A 22,568-nucleotide genomic window follows, 5' to 3' on the forward strand; every position below is an offset into this window, starting at 1 on the left:
CAACTGAGGTGTTGATTCAAGAAATATAAGGTGCTCAAATGAAATAATTGCAATTATAACAGATATTTCGGCATCTTCCACGGTTTGAGGTATGTTATTATTATTATTTTTTAAAAGAAATGTGGAGGTCAAGCTTCCAGATTTCATGATCATATTGATTAATCTTGAACTTGAATGTTTCATATATATTTGATATTTAAACTTATTTTGTGATACTGAAAATTTTCAACATAAAAACCGAATTTTTTTGTTACTTCAAGTAATATCTAACAAACAAAGCTTGCATAAAGTAAGAGAAATTAACTGACAAAGGAAAATAGGACTTTGATAAAAGGAAATGATAATGGTACTCATCTACAGGAAAATAAAATAAAGATACAAGTATGGCGATGTTGTTGAAAAGCTATCAGGCGCCTGTGCTGTTTGTTTCTGTACTCTGTATTTTCATTTCTACTGCAGTGAGCTCTAAAGTGCAGACGAGCTCTGCAAAAGTTACTTTGCATGTAGAAGAAAGCCAGGTATGTTATTATTGATTTAATTAGTTATTTATTGTCGGTTGCGCACACATATATAATTGTATAGCAAATCAAATTTGTTTATATTTCGGCAGGTACTTAATTAATTATGCACCACCAAGGCTTTTATAGAGTTTTATATTTAATTATATTGATGATGATTAGAAGTTTTTTATCGATAATAATTTATGGCGTTTTTCAAATTTAAATTTGTGAGCTATCTACTAATTTAAGTTTGATAGCTTTCTGGGTACTGACTTTATAAATTTATATTGGTCGTCATACCATCATAACCCAAAAATATTTACATCATATAGTATAGTATTTTAACCTTCAAGTCACCTTTAAGATTCGTGCGATTTTCAGGTAACGATGGATAACGGCATCCTTCAAGTAACCTTTTCGAAGCCCCGTGGCCATATGACCGGCATCAAGTACAATGGAATAGATAATGTGTTGGATTACCCTCACCCACAGAGCAACCTAGGAGGGTACGCACAATTAGTATCTATTTAAACTATTTAATTCTTGTTTATTTCAGTGTTCTTATTCTTTTATTTGTGTGGAAATAGGATGTAAAAACTGTCGTTTATGTCTTATTTATATTTCAGATGAAATTATGAGAATAGTCAATTATAACAGAAGATATATAAGATAAATAAAAGGGGGGGAGGAGGGACAGTTAAAGGTTAAAATCAGTACTATGGTGTTCTTGATGAAGTTCAAATTCATGCTGAAATGTGATGAAATACTAATGGTCATTTTAATTGCATATATTAGGTTTTGGGATGCATATTGGAACAATCCTGGATCCAAAAATGCTGCTGTCATGGACATGTAAGTATTTTTGATATACACGTATTTGCACCGAGTTTTCACATGAGTTGAATGACTATGACCCTCTATCTCATGCCAAAAAAAAAGGATTTACAAGTTCATTGCCTCATATATCGTTAACCAATTAGGTTTAGAACATGTCATAATTTAAATATAAAATATCTTTCTTTTCGGTAGATAATAACTCATCCATTTTTTATTATACTACAAAAATAGAAGTTACTGAATATTAGTTATTGTCATCTTGATTAGGTTAGAAGGAACCGATTTTAAGGCGATAGTGGAAACAGACGAGCAAGTAGAGATCTCTTTCAATAGACGCTGGGATGTATCCCTAAAAAATAAGTTAGCTTACCTCCATACCGATATCAGGTTAATTTTATTCTCTATCATTTTTCATTATATGTTCCTTTTTAATTTCATAAATTGGTATAGATGCAATTGTTTTATCTTATAATATAACCACATATCCAGAATTCCTTGTTGTTACTACAATTATAACAGAAAAATGCGAAGGTTCTGCAATAATTTAATAATTACCTGTATACATTTATTGTTCTTGCCCGGGCTTTTGTGTAGAAGTAATATGATTTGATTTATTCTAGGTACATTATGTTGCGTGGTGTTTCGGGATTTTACACATATGGAATATTGGAGCATGAGAAAGGTTGGCCGGCCTTCGATATTGCTGAGGCCAGGATCGCCTTCAAACTTAATGGCGATAGGTAAAATTTACCAATGACATAGAATTTGTTGTATCTAACATGTGTACTACCAGCACAATGTGAAAAATAATTGATATTATTCAATATATATATCCTTGGTGGATATATGCAAATAATTACTATCCAACAGTATTCTCAAGATTAAATTAACTTGTAAATATTTGTTGTACAGATTTCACTACATCGCAGTATCCGATAATAGGCAGAAGGAAATGCCAGCATATACCGACAGAGATCCACCTAAGGCAGGGCCATTGGCTTACAAAGAGGCCGTACTGCTTGTTAACCCAAGTGTCCCACAATTAAAAGGACAGGTAAGTTATCGACCATCGGCACAAAGTAACATAATGACATAGGCATATTACTTATTCAATGATTTTTTTTTTTAAATATGAATTGGTTATTTGATTTAAAACTCGGATCTTTTTAGGTGGATGACAAGTACCAGTATTCAATGGACAACAAGGATAACAAAGTACATGGATGGATCAGCGACAATCCATCAACCGGTTTCTGGGTCATAACACCAAGCAACGAGTTCAAAACCGGCGGGCCTCTCAAGCAGGATCTGACCTCACATACAGGTCCTATTTCCCTTGTGGTGAGCAAATTCACTCGAGTCTTGTACCCGTTGAATGAAAATTTCAATTTCAATTCCATGTAGGTCTATGGTACAGCGCCAGTAGAGTAATAAACTAGCACTATAAATGTCAGTTGTAACAATTGAGTTTCAGTTAAGAAATTAGATGGGAAAAAGATAATTGGTGAAACAAATTAAGAAAAGTGGAAACATAAGACATGAAACAAACATACAATATATTCAAAATTCTATACAGTTCTTTTGATATTTCATACAAATGAATATGTATTTACAGATGTTTTTAGGAGATCACTACGTTGGTAAAGATATACACCTTAGTATACAAGACGGAGAGTATTGGAAGAAAACCTTGGGTCCTATTTTCATCTACTTAAATTCAAATTCAAATCAAACTCATAGTGGCAATCCACGTGATCTTCTATGGCAGGATGCCAAAGCACAGGTTGGTTCTTCTGTAGTAAATATATAAATTATTATTAAATAAAGTTAATTTTTTTTTTACAAAATTACAAATGCATGAAGAATTACTATATACATTTAACAGATGGAAAAGGAGGTCAAGAATTGGCCTTATAACTTTCCTGCTTCAAAGGATTTCTTAAAACAGAATGAAAGGGGCACGGTCACCGGAAGTTTTTCAGTTTATGACTGGTAACTTATTTATCTTATCCAAACAAAAAACAATGTAGTTGAAAAAAATTTAAATTGAATAATTTGTTAGAAATAAATCATTTACCTTACTGTGATATTCAAAATTGTTTGTACTGTACTTGATTATGTAATTATGCACCAAGGATTTATGTAATTATATCAATATCAGTGACAAACAAAGTTTCTTTTACAACAATTATAGGTACAATAAAACAAGTACTCCGATTGATTTTCCTTATGTGGGATTGGCCTTACCTGGCCAACCTGGTTCTTGGCAATCAGAATGCAAGGTAATCTGTGTCATAATTTGTCAACAAATAATTTACAATAGTACTAATATTAAAATTATATATGCTACTGGAAAAACAGAATATTTCTATTGGCACTGACCCTTATATCTGTTTCGGTTATTTATTATTACATCTTTTTCTATGTCATAATTTTCTTATATCTGTTTCGGTTATTTATTATTACATCTTTTTCTATGTCATAATTTTCCCTATATATTTTTTTCAATTTCTCATGAACATCAATATTTCATTTCAATTTTGTCATGATTAGGGCTACCAATTTTGGACGAGAGCTGACGCAAAGGGCAGTTTCACCATAAACAACATAATACCCGGAAATTATAGCTTGTATGCTTGGGCCCCAGGATTTGTTGGTGATTTCATGCATAATGTTACAATATTAATCACTGCCGGTAAAATTGTTTGCTTTGCATTTGCTTATCATTTCAAATCTTGAGACACAAAATAACAATAGAATTATACGTACCATTTTCCATAGAAACTTATGATTCACAAGACCAAAAGTGAATGCAATTATTTGGTATATATATTCCATCATATTATTGGTTCTTTTCAAACTGTACTATCATTTATATGGACTACAAATACTTGTTATTTGGAGTGTTTTTTTATTGTTTTCCACTAATTTGACACTTCATGCAATTAGGTTCAAAAATTAATGTTGGCGCACTCACATTCAGACCTCCAAGAGCAGGACCCACTTTGTGGGAGATTGGAATCCCTGATAGAAGTGCAGCTGAGTTCTTCATTCCAGACGTCAAAGAAAATATCAATAACCTTTACACAACTTTTGATAAGTTAGTTGCCACTTATTTGAAACCTCTGAGTTACATTATGAAAACATGGATAAATACATACAACTTTTCTTCTTTGAAGAAATACCTTTTTATTTAATAAGATGTTCTTTTATGCTTCTGAACTTTTCGAGGAAGTAGGATTTTTGAAATGTGTAAAAGGCACCTTAAAATTTTTCCGGAAAGGCTATCAAATGTTTTATTTAATAAGATGTTCTCTATTCTTTTATCCCTCAAGAAAAGATTCATGTTTTCTATTTTCTTTTTGTTTCAAATGTCTCAGGTTCAGACAATATGGTCTCTGGGAGAGGTACACGGACTTGTACCCAAAAGAAGACCTAGTTTACAATGTTGGTACTAGTGATTACAAAAAAGATTGGTTTTTTGCTCAAGTAACAAGGTATCATGAAGCATTACCCTGCTTTATATACATAATCTTCAACTATGTAGAAAAGTTTCCTATTCATTTATTTTATCCGATTGGCGACATTTTGCAAACATTGTTTTTAGTTGTGCTCTTTGATTTTTAGTGTGTTATATAATCATCAAAACTAGTTTACTTGGCGAAATTCATTGTGTTTGTTCTCCCTTATATAGGAAAGTTGGAAATGAATATCACCCAACAACATGGCAGATCAAGTTCCCTCTCACAGACATACAACAAAGCGGTACTTATATGTTACGTCTAGCTCTTGCAGCTGCTCATATGTCAAGACTAGAGGTTATATTATTTCCTCATGAACTCAATATTTCCTTACTAGCAAGTACCATATATATAGGTTCATGTTACCAGCCATATATTAATTTGATTGGTAAATGCAACACTTTATCTCCCCTATAATATTATTCTGATTTTAGGTTCAAGTGAATGATCCTAAAGGAAAACCACTTTTACAAACACATCAATTTGGTGATGGGAATGCAATTGCACGGCATGGAATTCATGGATTTCATTGGAATTATGAAGTACCAATAGATGGAAAATTGCTAATTAAAGGGGAGAATACCATTTATCTTACACAGTCATTTGGAGGCTCTATGTTTTGTGGTATCATGTATGACTATCTGCGTTTTGAGGGACCCAGTGATGCATCCACACCCGCGCCAAAAGACATTGAATCGGATCTTTAATGGGATTCCGAAGGCAACATAGCAGCAAGAAAATATTACTCTAAAATTTATGTATAGAAAAGAGAAAAGAATTGGAATAGAACAACGAAAGAAACAAATTTACTTTATTCATTATCTTTAAGTGGTATGTGTTATGAATATTATTGTGGATGGTCCATTCATTTTATAACTTCTAATATTAATACTCAATTCATTTCTCCACTACCCACTATTATTGAAATTTATACCACATTAATATTGGAATTCTTTTCACATTTATTATTGCTATGTTTTTTCATTTACAATTTGTGATCTATAAATAGAGACTTTGTAATCTTATATTGTAGACATTAGAAATATATGAATAAAGAGATAATCATTTTTTATATTCTCTCTATCTTGTTTATGGTTGTTTATTTTTATTTTATAGCATGTTATCATACTTCTAAAGAGCTCTACCTACTAGTTAAAGATCCAAGGTAAACTTTTAATATTATAATACTTCTAATTAAGAATTAGAGGAGACAGTAAATTCGCAAGACTATTTCCTTAGCATAAGGTTTCAAGAAAAAAACATATATACTATATCTGTGGTTGCTGATTACTAGCTAGTCATTGGTAGTACGGAAATTTTGACATAGCTTTATTCTAGGAATTGTGTTGGTTTCCTGTGGCATGCATATAATATGAAGAATGATATAACGGATTATTGTGACTATAATGCACATGAGTCGAAGTTGTCTTCGTTCAAGTATTGTTAGGTTGTTTCCGCGCATTCACCTTCAAAAGCATATGTCTACAACTATTTTATTCCGAATAATTGCAGCTTATTTCAATTGTAAATTACAGAGCAAGTTAACTACAGGCGGTGGAATTGAGTAATAATAACTGTGTATTTTATCTGCACGTGGATGTTCAAATTTTCTTTATAAGTACTTCATGTTTTGGATATAAACACTTTAGAATTCATATGTAAATACTTTTTCAGATAACTATAATTGTATAAATTGTTTTGAATAACTAAAAGAGTATAATCACTTTACGATAAATTAAAGTGCACAACATAAGGTTCTCTTTTTATATGTAATGGTTCTCTTTACGATAAATTAAAGAGTATAATCACGTACTTTACGATCAATTGTTAGGAAAGATAAGTCTATACGGTAGTTGTTTTGATTGTGGAAGCTGGAAAGTGATAAATTATTTATACACATGTTGTACTTTGATAATTTTTTGGCATTTAATTATTTCTTCGTGTCAATTTTTTTTAATGTCGTCACTGATCTCTTATTTGGTTTTTCTAGGCATACAACCCATTTTGCAAATTTTCGGCATTGAGAAAAAAATTAAATGAAAAAAATTAATTGTAGTGTGAAATTTAAAGTTGCCAAACAGACAATACCGAATACATATTAGGTGGATGAATATCATAATTTTTGCAAACTGAAAGTAGTACACATCATTTAACAATCAAACTAGAACACAGGAGAGCATTAATTTATTTCAAATCGTTTAGATTATTAAGAAGCATAGAAGATGAAACATGCCTGAAAATAATACATTTCTTACAAGTAATTAATATTATTTATTCCTTCCTTTGAATCTGTCGATTCCTCGGAAACCAGTAAAATACAAACCAAATAGTCCCTTCTCTTCATTTATTTCTTTATTCAAATATATCTAGTTGATATATATCATCCATAAATAAGATAACATACGTAATTAAACCCTTTCAATAAGGCGACTGTCCATCCACATTACCACGAGGGTAATAACTGCATATGATAAACACACCGTTGTTGTCACATTCCACCCTGGCGCATCCAAGCTGAGTCGAGTCACTCCAGACCACTTGTGTGTAATGACCGCAAGTCTTACCTGACGCGCAAGTATTCGTGTCGTGGTCGTAGTATTGCTTCTCATCCACCCAAGAGTTAACAGCATCGATGCCGGAATAGGATGTGCTAGAGCCCGAGAAAAGGTTCTCGCCGTACGGGCCGCCTGAGTGGTCAAGGCTACAATCGCTTATTCTCTGGTTGGCATAGTCCTCTGCGTACGCTTGCACCGTGTCATTCCAAGAGATATCGGCCACACCGACAGCTGACCGTGCCGTGTTATGGGCGTCAAGATAGTCTTGAGGGGTGTTTTGGGCTAGCGTTGTGCTTTGCATGGTAAGAACCACAACACATGCAAACAATGCAAGCATTTTTGCTACAGACATTTTGCACTCCTACTCTTTAATTAATTTAGGTGAAAATTTTGTATTACCTGGTGATGTTTTTGGTTTACAAGGGGGTTAATCACTGTGGGGCATTTATAGGCAAGGGATCAGGGATGATAACGTGCAGATAAGCACGAAGCTGCGAAAGCGTCAAAGGCGGCTTTGCATAGATTATCAATTAACTTGTGATGAATTCAGTATTATATTTTTTATGCTTTGTAATGATTTAATTAAATTAGATTATATGTACTTTATCTACGTACTCGGATATGGATTGAAAAAGGATATAGTTACTTGTGGGGTTGGTCACTTAGTCTACGAATCTATAATAAAGTAATATATTCTTGACCAACTTGGACATAAATTTCTTATCAACGTGCTTGGAATTATTAATCCATTGTAACTGGATAATTCTTTTTTCTTTTCTTTGGAATTAAAACTGCATATTTTCAACTCCACGAGGTTTAATTTAGTGTGACTATCAAGACATTAATTAGAGCAATTTCCTCGAAAAAGTTAGGATTCTTATTATTTGAAATGAGAAAAATAAAAAATTGGATAACACATAAATTTGCATGAGTGTGTGTTATTTTTTTTTGGAGAAATTCTCTAAATATCATGTTAGCGGATTGATTAAATTGTTTGTAATTAAGAATATACTAGTTAATTAAATAGTTGGTTGGCCTAGTAAACCAACCTTACAAAAAAAAAAAAAAAAAAAAAAAAAAAAAAATATATATATATATATATATATATATATATATTATTTGAAGTGGTGAGCATTGGATACTGGTCTGATGTATCAGAGCCGTCGGATTAGTTTATATATCTTTAAAATTTGTACAGACTGCTCGGATCGGACATCCACCCCCACTCCTTTTGAAACTATTCACTTGTCAGAAAATTGCACCCTTAATTAAAAATATCAAATTGGGCTGACATATGTTGTGCAATCTTGTTTTTTAAAACTTTTGGATTGTATTGCAGTTGGTAAAGCTAGCCTAGTATATCATCTGGATCTTCTTTATTTAAAATTAATATTTTTTTCTTAATCTGTAACAGATTATTGTGACTATAATCTGTAACAATTCAAGTATGAGGCAGACACAAGATTTAACGAGATTTAGTACCAATTTGGTACCTACGTCCTCCACACCCACACACATTCTTTTTATTTCTTTTCTTCTTAATATATATTTTACATGAAAAAAAGAGAATAATATATAGAGAAAGAGAATAACAACTTTAGAAACAATATTCTAAGAATAAGAAACAATCTTTTAAAATCAGAAAACAAATAACTCAGAAATAAAAGAAATAATCTACCGCCTTTCTTCTTTCGTCTGGCGGTGCATGTACACGGTCCATGTATAGGTGTATATGGACCGTGTATACATCTGTTTCAACATAATCCACACAATTCGAAGTTGTCTTCATTCAAGTGTTGTTAGGTTGTTTCCTCGCATTTCACCTTCAAAAGCATGTCTACTAAAAATGTCTACAACTATTTTATTCCTAATAGTTGCTGCTTATTTCAATTGTAAATTTTAGACAAGTTAACTGGCGGTGAAATTGAGTAATAATAACTGTGTGTTTTATCTACACGGGGTTGTTCAAAAAAATTTAATAAGTTCTTTACGTTTTAGATATAAACACTTTAGAATTCAGATGTAAATACTTTTTCATATAACTATAATTGTATAAATTGTTTCGAATAACTAAAAGAGTATAAACACTTTACGATAAATTGCAGTGCTCAACATAACGTTTTCTTTTTGTCAATTGTTATATGTAATACTAGTTGTTAGCATTCATAAGGTCAACAGTAATTTAGTTAAAATAAGTTAGGAAAACTAAGTCTATACGGTAGTTGTTTTAATTGGGGAAACTGGAAAGTGATAAATTATTTATATACATGTTGTAGTTTGATATTTTTTTGGTGTTTAATTATTTATTCGTGTCAATTTGTTTTTTTAATATCATCGCTAACTGTTCTTATTTGGTTGAGGAGGTTTCAAATGCACCATCATTTTAGTGCTCCAATATGTACCATGTCCTTTATCTTTATTTTCAAAGCCCAAACAGTCGATCCGATCAAACCGCTCAACACGATCTTCATAATAAAATATGCTTGGATACCAAATTTTATTTTTTAAAAAAAAATTTTACTATCATTTTAGATAGGTACAATATGACTTTATTGTATGATTCAGAATCTCATTTTGTAAATTTTCGACATTGAGAAAAAATTTAAATGAAAAAAATTGAGTGTAGTCTGAAATCATGAGAGGAATTCATTCATTCATTTTCTAACATCTTTGATTAAGATTTATATCATTCTAGGGCTAAGATCAAATTGCTTACCACAATAGATATGTGTCAATGGTAAGATGCATGTTTACGCAGGGATTAAGCGCTTGATCTTTCTTGTGGGGTTGGTCACTTGGTCTACGGATCTATAATAAACTAATATCACTAGTGGGAAAACAGTAATCAGGATCAGCTTATCTGGATCGGGTGTACTAAACAACCGATACTACTACTTACCTGAATCGGTTCTATCACTAAAACCGATACTAAAAGCTAATGAAAGCACAGCACATGCATTATCAGCATCGGTTCTAAGCTTAAAACCGATGCTGATACTATCAGCATCGGTTCTAAGCTTCGAACTGATACTGATAGTATCAGCATCGGTTTTAAGCTTAGAACCGATGCTGATAGGTCATATTTAGCTATATCCCGAAGTCTGATTCTTCACAGAATCATTTTTCTTTCTTCTTCCTCCATTGCTTGGCGCAGCAGCTATCTTACTGGGCATTGATCAGCTATCTCACTCTTCGTTCTCAGGTTCATTAATTGATTAATCATCTCTTTTCTCAAGTTTGATGTTAGATCTAGCACAATTTAGGTTCTAATTCGGCCCATTTTATAAACCCTAATTTATCTTTAGGTTTTAATACATTTTTATATTTTAAGCTTTTCTTTATATGTGAAGATGAGCAAATTCATGATATATATGAATTTTTGATATAACTATATTTGCACATGCATGCTATATTTGAGCTTTTGATATATACCCATATATACCCTAGCATGCATCATATATATGTTATATAGTATTTGGCTAATATGCTATGGGTTGCATAGAGGCCTCCCGTGCTACGGCTCAATATTTGAGTTTTCAAAATACTAACGGTCGATCCGAACCATTCATATTGTTCTCCATATTAATATGTGTTTGGAGACCAAATTTTGCATTTTTTGGAAATTGTTTACTATTTTTTTATGGTCCAGATTTGTCTGAAAAACAACGATTTTCAATAAATCTAAAAAAATAGTAAAAAATTTCCAAAAAATGTAAAATTTGGTCTCCAAACACATATTAATACGGAGAACAAGATAAACGGTTCGGATCGACCGTTAGTATTTTGAAAACTCAAATATTGAGCCGTAGCACCGAAGGCCTCTATGCAACCCATATATAGCATCGTAGCCAAGTCCATGTTATATATATATACATCTCTTATTTAGGTTCCGATGGTTTAATTTTCTAGTTTGGCTATTATTGAGAGATTTGGTGCAGCGATCTTCATCTCACTCGGTACGGCATCTAAAAAAGTTGTAAGTACAACATAAAACTCATGTTTAATTAGTTTTGTGCATAAATGTGTATTTCGATAGCTAGACTAAATAGATTTGTAGTAAGTATATATGTAGCTAGAGTATTGTCTTAAGAGCCAAAACCGCATGATTAATGCCTTTAAGTCATGATACCCGTTCAAAATTAATCCATTAGGGATTAATTTTGAATAGTCCCCGTTTTGGGACTGCTCTTTGAATACTTTGTCTCAATTAGGATGTGACCACTTGTTAGTCGTGTTTTAGTATTTAAGAAAATTTCGGCAGCATTTCTCCTTATTAGTTCCCCGAATACTCGGGGAACTAAGGGGAAATGCTGCCGAAATTATCTTAAATACTAAAACACGACTAACAAGTGGTCACTACTGAGACGAAGTATTCAAAGAGTGGGATAGGATGGTAACCAGGCCCCATGTAAGCCTTACTGTGAATATAATTTAGTACCCCAAGCTTGTTCTAAATTAATTGTGTTCTACTATAATTGCAGATGGACCGCAGTTGGATGTACGAAGCATCACGTCTATCGGATGAATATACGACAGGTGTCGAGGAATTTATCAGAGTTGCTAAGGAAGATATGGCGAATAAGGGGAGTACAATGATGTCGTGTCCTTGTCGTGATTGTAACAATGGTCAAAAATTTTCCAACCCGAACCAAGTGAGGAGCCATTTAATCCGTCGTGGATTCAAGCAAGGATATAAGTGTTGGATATGGCATGGTGAGAGTTTTCCAACCGACATAGGTACTAGTACTGAGCATCAGGAATACCATACCGTTGGGGATGAGGGGAATGACTTACGGGGATTGGAAACCGACGTAGGTACTCGTACTGAGCAACAGGAGTATCATACCGAAGAAAATGATGATATAGTGGTAGATAAATGTGATAATTTTGATCAAATGTTACGTGATATAGAAGAGGATTTTGATAATGATAAGCAGTATTGTTTGTTTGAGAATTTGTACGAAGATTCTAATAAGGAATTGTATCCTGGTTGTTCTAAATTTTCAAAATTGAAAGGTGTATTAAAATTGTATCCTGGTTGTTCTAAATTTTACTGAGCTATTACAAACTTTAAAAGAAATGCTTCCGGAAGGAAACGAGATACCACCCAATGTTTACGAAGCGAAGAAAATATTGTGCCCAGTTGATTTGGGAGTTCAAAGAATACACGCGTGCCCAAATGATTGTATATTATATCGAAATGAGTATGAAGACCTTCACGAGTGTCCAAAATGTGGTGCATCACGTTACAAACCAAAGCAGATTGCCAGTGATAAAAGTGATGATTGTAAACCGAATAAAGGACCTCCTGCAAAAGCATTGTGGTACCTCCCCGTAAAACCGAGATTCAAACGTTTGTTCTCAAATGCTAAAGATGCGAAATTACTGCGTTGGCATGCCGAAAACCAGAAGAAAGACAGGAAATTACGGCATCCCGCTGATTCTCCTCAGTGGAGGAATATTGACAGAGAGTTTTCTGAATTCGGACGCGACCCTAGAAATCTAAAGCTTGGGCTGAGTGCAGATGGAATAAATCCGCACAGTAGCATGAGCAGCAAGCATAGCAGTTGGCCGGTTCTATTGTGCATTTATAATCTTCCGCCTTAGTTATGTATGAAGCGCAAATACATCATGTTGACCTTGCTCATATCAGGACCCAAACAGCCCGGGAACGACATAGATGTGTATCTAGCGCCATTGATTGAGGATTTAAAAGAATTATGGCAACCCGGAGTGCAAATATATGATGCATACAGCAAGGAGAAATTCACTTTACGGGCCATGCTTTTCTGCACCATTAATGATTTTCCGGCTTATGGAAATTTGTCGGGTTATAGTGTCAAAGGAGAGAAAGCGTGCCCTGTTTGCCTGGATGATACAGTCGATGTGTGGCTACCCAACTCCTCTAAAAATGTGTACATGGGTCATCGTAGATTTCTTCCTGCCAACCACGCACACCGAAAGAGAAAAAAAGAATTCAATGGAAAGACCGAGAATACCAGAGCAAATTACCCGTTGACCGGTAAGCAAGTTTATTCGCGAGTAAAAGATTTGAAAGTTCAATTGGGTAAATTTAAAAAGAAGGTGGTGAGAAAGAAAGGGGCTCCGAAAATATGTTGGAAGAAGAGGTCAATATTCTGGGATTTACCATACTGGGAGCACTTAGAGGTTCGACATTGTCTCGATGTGATGCATGTGGTTAAAAACGTGTGTGATAGCATAGTTGGAACATTATTGAATATTTCGGGTAAAACTAAGGATGGTATCAATGCTCGGAAAGACATGCAATTCTTGAAAGAGAAAAAGGAAAAACTTGTACATATCTAAAACCCGCAATGCATACGCTATCGAAAGCAGAGAAAAAAAGCTTACTGGAATGCCCTCATGGTGTCAAAGTTCCATCTGGATATTCTTCGAATTTTAAAAACCTAGTTTCACTGGATGATTTAAAATTGACAGGAATGAAGTCTCACGACTGTCATGTTTTAATGACACAGCTTCTTCCTGTTGCAATTCGGGGCATATTGCCAAAGTGTGTTAGGCAGACCATTACGAAGCTTTGCTTTTTCTTTAACGCCATCTGTTGCAAAGTAAATGATCCTGATACGCTAGATGCTCTGCAGAAGGAGGTTGTTGTCACTCTTTGTCATCTTGAAATGTATTTTCCGCCGTCTTTTTTTGACATCATGGTTCATTTAATCGTTCACCTAATTAGAGAAATTAAGATGTGTGGACCTGTTTTCTTGCGGTACATGTATCCGTTCGAGAGATACATGGGATTGTTAAAGGGATATGTCAGGAACCGATATCGGCCTGAGGGCAGCATTGTAAGAGCTTACACTGCCGAAGAGGTTATTGAGTTTTGTACTAATTATATGGATGATGTCAAAGCCATCGGCATCCCTAAATCTCGGCACGAGGGTAGACTTCACGGGGTAGGAACAATCGGTGCGAAATTATTCGTGCCTGATAGTACAACAATGTCACTAGCACATTTTCATGTTTTGCAACACCTCACTGACGTTCATCCTTTTTGGGACGAGCATATGATTCTCTTGCGGCAACAGAATCCTAAGAAATCTAACAAGTGGTTAATCGGCGAACACAATAAAACTTTTGAAAGATGGTTTACACGTAGAGTCATGCAAGCTCCGGAGGGAGAAAACGTTAAAGAAATTGTCAAATTGTTGGCTCTTGGTCCAGTTCATGTCGTGAGGACCTTCCAAGGATATGACATCAACGGGTACACATTTTACACAAGAAATCAAGATGCAAAAAGTACCGTGCAAAACAGTGGAGTGACGTTAGTAGCTGTTTCGAGTTATTTGTCAGATCCTAAAGGTGCCGGACCATCGCATGCATCGATGTCATATTACGGGTTTATTGAAGAAATTTGGGAGCTCGATTACATAAGATTTAATATCCCGTTATTTATGTGTAAATGGGTCGATAACCGTAGGGGGGTTAAAGTCGACGAAGATGGTTTTATTCTGGTGGATTTCAGTAAAGCTGGATATAAGGATGATCCATTTATACTTGCAAGACAAGCCACGCAAGTGTTCTACGTAACTGATCCCGCCGATCGTTCAAGACATGTTGTCCTCTCTGGTAAAAGACGTATAATCGGGATTGATAATGTTATATTCCAAATTTTAAAACGTGATTAAGATCATTAAAATGATCTAACTAGATTAATCATCGATCGCACGTCTGATTTAAAATTTAAAACAAATCTGAAATTTTAAAATATAAATACTCGAAAATATACATACGACTTTATAAATATATTATGAGACCTCATTCGAATTTACAAAGGGAATAAAATTTTAGATCAAACAATCAAGTATATATACATGTCTGAATTTGTTTGAATCGTTGATCTAGTGATCTAGCACGCATCCTGAAGAAATCTCAAGGCTTGATTTAAACAAAAAGGGGATTTAACCCCATTTGATTTTCTTTTCGGGTCCATGCAGACCCCTCTCCCTTTCTTTCCCCTCTTCGTCTCCTCTCCGGTTCACGCGAGACAGAGGCACTGGCCCCTTTCTCTCTTGTTTCGCTGCAACCCTAGCCCACTTCCTTCGCTCTTGTCACTGACAACCCGACCCCCATGCTCGCTCTCTCTCCTTTTTATCTCCTTTTAGGAGATGGAATTCGCGTTTGATTTCCTCGCTCTCTCTCTCTCGTTGTCCCGTCGAAGTTAATGCGAAACGGCGAAAGTAGCCGCTGTCTTTTCGTCGTCAGCCGACCGTACCGCCTATTGCGTGTGGTTCTCTCCTTTCCGGGTATATAGACTCCCTTTGTCTCTCTCTTTGGTTTCCCTGGTTCTCTTTCGCTCATGAGCTGAGACTATACCCATCTTTCCCTTCCGTTTTCCTGTGACATATCCGTTTGTGACACTGATTCGTGCTTACTGCTGGTGCTTGTTGCTGAATTCGGTGCTGGATTTAGACGACCGAGCGACGAGGTGTAGAGACTCGGTACCGGTTGTTCCTGACAAGTCTCTTCTTGGATTCCATTGCTAATCGGGTAAGTAAGCACCTTAGAAATTCGTTGGTTCGGTTGATTAGTTATATCGCCTTGACTGCTCGGGTTGTTGTTTTTCCCGGCAGGGGCAGCTGCTTATTGATTTCTCCCCCCCTCTGATCTGAACTGTACCCATGCCTATTCGGCCTTGTTGTGCTGTTGTCACTGGTTCTGTTTTGTGTGTGCTTGTTTGTGCCTTCCCTTGCTCTGTTCTGTTTTGCTGGTCCGGCTTATTGTTTGGCTAGGTGCATTGCCTTCTGACCTGGTGCTCTTTCTGTTTTGTTGGCTGTGTTGCCATGCTCTCTGACTTACTTTCCTGGTTCTGTCCTGTTCCGATTCTGGTAACTGGAGGTGCAGTTCTGATATCGGTTCTGTGCTGGCTCTGTGTTAATAATGTGTATATAAATGATGTGTGATGAATTGTGTATTTGACCGGTACCGTACCAGTACCTATTCTGGCTTGTGCCTTGTTGCTGTTCTGGCTTGTGTGCACCTTGCTGAGATGTCTATCTGGTATCTGTTTTGCTGTATGATTGTTGATTGTGCTGTGGTTGCTTGTATGTGATGCTGGTACCAGTCGGTACTGGCCCCGTGATGCTGCTGGTACCAACCTTGAACTGACAGGGACCCCTTGTGTGGTTGTTTGAATTATGGGGTTATTTGTGCATAATGTAGGCCCTTGTGAGAATTAAAATCAAGTAGGATTGTATTGAAAATATGCATGTATTTACACTTGGGCCCTTGTAAAAATAAATAATTGGAGAGGCTTTTTTGGGCCTTTGGTTTCTGCTGGGCCGAAATCAATTTATTAATAAATTGAGGAGAGTTTGGGCTTTCTTTTGGGCCTATGCAGAAATTTAAAATAAGAGAGAGGGATTAAGCTGGCTTTAATTATAATTATGGTATTTGGAATTTTTCCGAGAAGCGTAATTATCGGACCTAAGACGCAGCTTTTAAAATTTGAGTTTTATAAGGAATCGAATTAAAATCGGATGCTTACGTAAACTTGAACTAGCTCGGGAGATGATTATACCGTCCAGGGTCTGATGCCTCGATGATGACTCATAACATAATTTGAGCAGATACTAAAATAACCCGATTGGACAACTGTATGATCCCGAAACAAACCAAATTAAAACACCCAACACATTAAACTAAAATAAAAGTTTATAAAAAGTTTTTAAAGTTAAAATAATTCTTTTAAACATTTTTCGAAGTTGTACGAAAATTCGTTGTTAATTATTAAAGAGTCAATTTATTTAGCAACGGAGAGTATTTATTGAACATAGATTCGAAACGACTAATTAAACGTAGAAATTAATTTAGTTATAAAAATAACGAATTGCGCGACTTAGGAATAAATTAATTAGAAAACGCGTACAATAATTAAAGGTCTCGTTTTTAAAATTTTATAAAAGAATTATACATCTAGAATATAAAATGACTAAACTATATTAAAACGGATTATAAAAATTGCAATGATCATACAATCAATATATTTTTATTAAAATATTCGCATTAGAGATTTTTGATTATAAATTTACTTTCGAAACCGAATTTTGATCAACTAAAATTTATTGTAGTCCGTTTAAAATAAATCAAAGTAGATAGGCAATTAGAATATATTAGTTAAGTAAAACCCGTTAGCTTACCGTAACTCTTGAGCAATTATTTTATTATGAATAATTCGACATTTGAGTTTACACAAGCAAGATATCTTCAAATTAAATCATTAGAATATAAATTTAATTAGGATTAAATTAAATTAGACCAAAGTGAATGATCAATAGTCGACGAACTTATAAATTAAGATTTATGCTAAGCTCGATGACATGAAATTAATTAATTAATATACGCCTAATCGGGTCAGTCAGACTGACTGAATCGGTAATTTCGTAAAACCCAAAATAATCGAGAAGTTGACTTACCCACTAAGTGGGACAAGGGTTAGAATAAATTAGCATAGATTTTAATTAGTTTAAATTACGTGATCACAGATCAGTCAACTCCGTACGAGTCCGACCCGTGGACCGATCCGACTGACCCGCAGTTCGGAGCATACGCGGAGCACGCTGATTACTAGCGACAGAGACTCCAGCCCCCTCAGGTGTGGGATATCTGAATTATTCTTTTCGTGGGCGTACTCTTACCAGTCGATCCATCTGACCTGACATCCGCACTTTATTTTTAAGTAGTTGCATTAAAACTTTAGAGCATGTTTATCCTTTTCTGCACTATAGGTAGAATTGTATAAGCCTCGAAAAACCTGAATTTACTGTATTGTAGGAGTAGAGTAATTAAATAATACTATATTTATATTATTAGAATATTAGGATACTAGTTTGTCTTCTTCTCGTGGAGACAATATATTATTATTATATTACGTGCATACGCATGCATTGGTGAGAGCTGAGCAGAGCCGAGTGACTTCGTTCCGTCTTGGTGTCACTTGGCATGGGACGGCCCGACAACCACTGAGCTGAGGGTCACTTGATCCTTGGATGGCTTTAGGACTATATTATATGTATAAACTTTGATTATATCATTTTTTCGATCATTTTGCTATTTGACGTGAGCAGTTCCGATCTCGAGTTCTGTGGCACGGACGATTCGGGATGTTACCCACGCCTACATTAGGAGCTACATGCCTAGAACGGGTTACCCCACCACGGTTCCGATCTCGAGTTCCGTGGTGGCATTTTTATTACTTGAGACTGCACAGTTCAGATCTCGAGTTCTGTGTAGGTCTGTTTTACGCTACCGCATGGTTCCGATCTCGAGTTCCATGGCGGATTTGGTGATTTGGTGTGGCGGGTGTTGGTGTGGCGGGTGAGGGCACAGTTCCGATCTCGAGTTCTGTGGCCCTGGTGATGATATTTTTACGACTTGCATTGTATGATTTCTCCTATTGGATATGTTTGGCTTACGAATCGTCTAGGTGAGATGACACACCGAATTTTGATATAACCATCGGCTAGTGTGCTATTATCTTGTGGAGCAATGCTCGATGTCACTAGGCAACGTGTATCATTGCACTCTGATCACAGTCCTTGGATTATATTGTTGGATCCTGTGATCCTATTGGCACAGCACGGGGTGATTTACTTTATCCATATTATTGTTATTATTATTATTGTATTTGGGCACACAGTGCAAGGAGTACTGGATTCCGACTTGATTTATATCCGATATTTCACCTTGATTTTATTTTGGGTTATTCCGAATGTTGGCATAATAGAATAATCGCATCATGGCATCATTCGAAGGTATTATAAATTTTATTAGATATTAATATAGGTTCACACAGGTGCATATTTTTAAATTGCATTCATATTATAAATAAAATTGCTTTGACCATAGAGGATCCCTGAGGGGATAATTCTGGGTCACATACTGGGCAATTCGTCGCTCACCCACAAGTTGTTTCGTGGGTTTTAGGTACAGCATCTGGCGATCCGCAGCAGGAGTTGTCAGGAGTTGTCCCTGACGGCCACACCGTTTGATTAGCTAGAGTTAGACTTTTGATTAGGTTTACAAGTCTCGTATTTCCTGTGTTATATATACGAGCTCGATAGATCATGTATCCCCTTCTATAGATGGTGTTATTTGGATTCCGAGATGGATCGAATTATATGTTATGTATGTGTATGTTTATTTATTTGCTATGTGATTGATGCTTGATATTTATATTATTTTTGCTTCCGTTGCTGTTTGATTTATTATTTATGGTTAGCCTTGCGTGCTTATTGATTAATTAAGCACGAAGCGAGGTTGATCACATCTTAATCCAGAATTCCTGGTTTGGGGTGTGACAGATAATGTGGAAGACGAAGAAGCGTACGATCATTTTGATGAGATACCACCGTTTTCTACTGGCATGGCATCTCTACCGGGCGCTGAGGATAATGAAACAGGTCACATGCGCATCGATCATGATGAAGGAGAATGGGTTGAAGAAGTTTCCATTGGCAAGTCATAATATTGGTATGTCATATATTTAATATTGGTATGTCAAAAAATATTAAAATGTGAGTTAATAATATTTAATATTGCTGACAAAAAGGTACGATTTTTGTTTTTCAGAATGCACTGAAACACCCGACGATGAGAAGCATGCAAGTTATTCTTCAACACTTCTTGTAGCTTATTTTTTTCATGTTATATGTAATTTATTAGCTTATTTGTAAATTTTTAATGTTTTTATTTTAGTAGCTTATTTTATTTTATTTTATAAGTAATTTTTAAAATACAAAAATATTAAATAACATACACATTCAAAAATTTAAAATAACACATAAACGTGCTTTTTTTATATTTTAAAATAACATACACATTCAAAAATATAAAATAACACATAAAAATCCTTTTTAAAAATTTTAAAATACAGAAATATAAAATAACACATAAACATGTTTTTTTTATACAAAAATATAAAATAACACAATTTTAAATAAATAGCACTATCAGCATCGGTTCCTAACTTAAGAACCGATGCTGATAGTAATATTTTATATTTAAAATGATATACATATTCAAAATAACACATAAACATTTTTTTAAATAACACATAAACATTTTTTTTTATATTTTAAAATGATATACATATTCAAAAATATAAAATAACACATTAAAATCCTTTTTTTAAAATTTAAAATACAGAAATATAAAATAACACATAAACATGTTTTTTTTATACAAAAACATAAAATAACACAATTTTAAATAAATAGCACTATCAGCATCGGTTCCTAACTTAAGAACCGATGCTGATAGTAATATTTTATATTTAAAATGATATACATATTCAAAATAACACATAAACATTTTTTTAAATAACACATAAACATTTTTTTTATATTTTAAAATGATATACATATTCAAAAATATAAAATAACACATTAAAATCCTTTTTTAAAATTTTAAAATACAGAAATATAAAATAACACATAAACATGTTTTTTTTATACAAAAACATAAAATAACACAATTTTAAATAAATAGCACTATCAGCATCGGTTCCTAACTTAAGAACCGATGCTGATAGTAATATTTTATATTTAAAATGATATACATATTCAAAATAACACATAAACATTTTTTTAAATAACACATAAATATTTTTTTTTATATTTTAAAATGATATACATATTCAAAAATATAAAATAACACATAAAAATCCTTTTTTTTATCTTTTAAAATACAGAAATATAAAATAACACATAAAATTACTTTTTTTAATATTTTAAAATAACATACACAATCATAAATAAAAAGCACAATTTTAAATAAATACAACTATCAGCATCGGTTCCTAACTTAAGGACCGATGCTGATAAATACCGCATTATTTTAAATATATAGAACTATCAGCATCGGTTCCTAGCTTAAGAACCGATGCTGATAACTATCAGCATCGGTTCTTAAGCTAGGAACCGATGCTGATAGGCTTCCCTCTCCAACCGGCGCCTCTATATTCTTTAAAACTTACTCATTTTTCAAAACCTCAAAACCTCAAAACCTCAAAATTAAACCATGCTCCTTCTTCTCCGCCGTGACCTAGCCTTGTTCCTCCTCCGCCGTGACCTAGCCGTGCTTCTTCTCCTCCGCCGTGACCTAGCCGTGCTCCTTCTCCTCCGCTGTAACCTTCCTTAGCCTCACTCGGCCTCCTCCGCCTCTTCCTTCTCTAGCTCCTTCCTTGGCCGTGACCCCTCTCTCTCCTTCTCCTCCGTTGGCTCTTCTCCTCCGTCGACTCTGTTGGCTTGTGACCTCCGTCGGCTCGTTGGCTCCGCCTCCCTCTCCCTCTCAAATCGGGTAATTAATTGAATTGTTACCAAACCGAAATAATTATATTTGATTCGGGTATATGCTTGTGAATGTATGTATGTTAATTAGATTGTGAATAATTACCAAACCGAAATGATTGTGAATGTATGTATGTTAGATTAATTCGGGTATATTCTTGTGATACTTGCATAATGGTGAATGTATATGATGGTTTAGGGTTTAGGGTTCGCCAATTTAATTCTTGTGAAACTTGTATATGATGGTTTAGAAATTCTTGAAATTGTTTACAAATGTTTAGAAATTGTTTAGACCACTTCGGATTAGAAATTATTGAAATTGTTTAGAAATGTTTAGCAAATTGTTTAAGAATTGTTTAGAGATTCATACAAATGTTGAATTTGTATGAACATATATATTCTTGTGATACTTGGGCAAATTATATTCTTGTGATACTTTGGTAAATTATATGAAGGTGATACTTGTTTGAAATTGTTAGATATTGAGTTTAGAAACTCGAATTTTTTGTCATATTGAAATTGCAATTTTTGATACTTGTTATATTGTTAACCTATTTGCAAATTCAGATATGGAAAGCAATAGTGAGACAGCCTCGGCTAAGAAACGAGGAAGAGAGCCTAATGCAATCAAGGAGAAGTTTAACGAGAAAGGGAAAGAGCTGGAACTTGACAAGTTTCACAGGCCGGTTGTTACTACGGATACAACGTCTTTTCCAACGGAATTCGATATATTGGTGAGAAGGAATATTCCTATAAGTTTCGTATTGTGGAAAGATGTTCCAGAAGAGAACAAGCTGAAAATATGGGAAACACTGAAGGTAAATAACG

The 22,568-nt window shown here is 34.4% G+C and overlaps 1 protein-coding gene and 1 pseudogene across 1 annotated transcript; one reads left to right on the forward strand and one right to left on the reverse strand.

The window, feature by feature from the left end:
• The first annotated feature begins 296 nt into the window (after positions 1-296).
• On the forward strand, positions 297-5,826 carry LOC144564860 (uncharacterized). Its single transcript, XM_078314484.1, has 15 exons — positions 297-518; positions 882-1,006; positions 1,296-1,352; positions 1,605-1,724; positions 1,958-2,077; positions 2,250-2,391; positions 2,508-2,678; positions 2,953-3,120; positions 3,223-3,329; positions 3,532-3,619; positions 3,891-4,032; positions 4,287-4,437; positions 4,718-4,834; positions 5,032-5,155; positions 5,293-5,826. The coding sequence occupies exons 1-15, from the start codon at positions 384-386 to the stop codon at positions 5,563-5,565; spliced, it is 2,040 nt and encodes a 679-aa protein (XP_078170610.1). The 5' UTR covers positions 297-383; the 3' UTR covers positions 5,566-5,826.
• Positions 5,827-7,076: 1,250 nt separating this feature from the next.
• LOC144564391 (pathogenesis-related protein 1 pseudogene) lies at positions 7,077-7,843 on the reverse strand (annotated as a pseudogene).
• Positions 7,844-22,568: the final 14,725 nt, after the last annotated feature.

The sequence above is a fragment of the Carex rostrata genome, chromosome 13 (assembly GCF_964058835.1).
Source record: "Carex rostrata chromosome 13, lpCarRost1.2, whole genome shotgun sequence".
NCBI lineage: Eukaryota > Viridiplantae > Streptophyta > Magnoliopsida > Poales > Cyperaceae > Carex > Carex rostrata.

What these genes read in the sequence shown, in the direction of transcription:
- LOC144564860 (XM_078314484.1), top strand. Translation starts at nt 384, where the DNA reads ATGGCGATGTTGTTGAAAAGCTATCAGGCGCCTGTGCTGTTTGTTTCT. An exon ending in TTCAAACTTAATGGCGATAG is followed by an intron (nt 2,078 to 2,249) that starts GTAAAATTTACC and finishes TTTGTTGTACAG; the next exon opens with ATTTCACTACATCGCAGTAT. An exon ending in TACAATATTAATCACTGCCG is followed by an intron (nt 4,033 to 4,286) that starts GTAAAATTGTTT and finishes TCATGCAATTAG; the next exon opens with GTTCAAAAATTAATGTTGGC.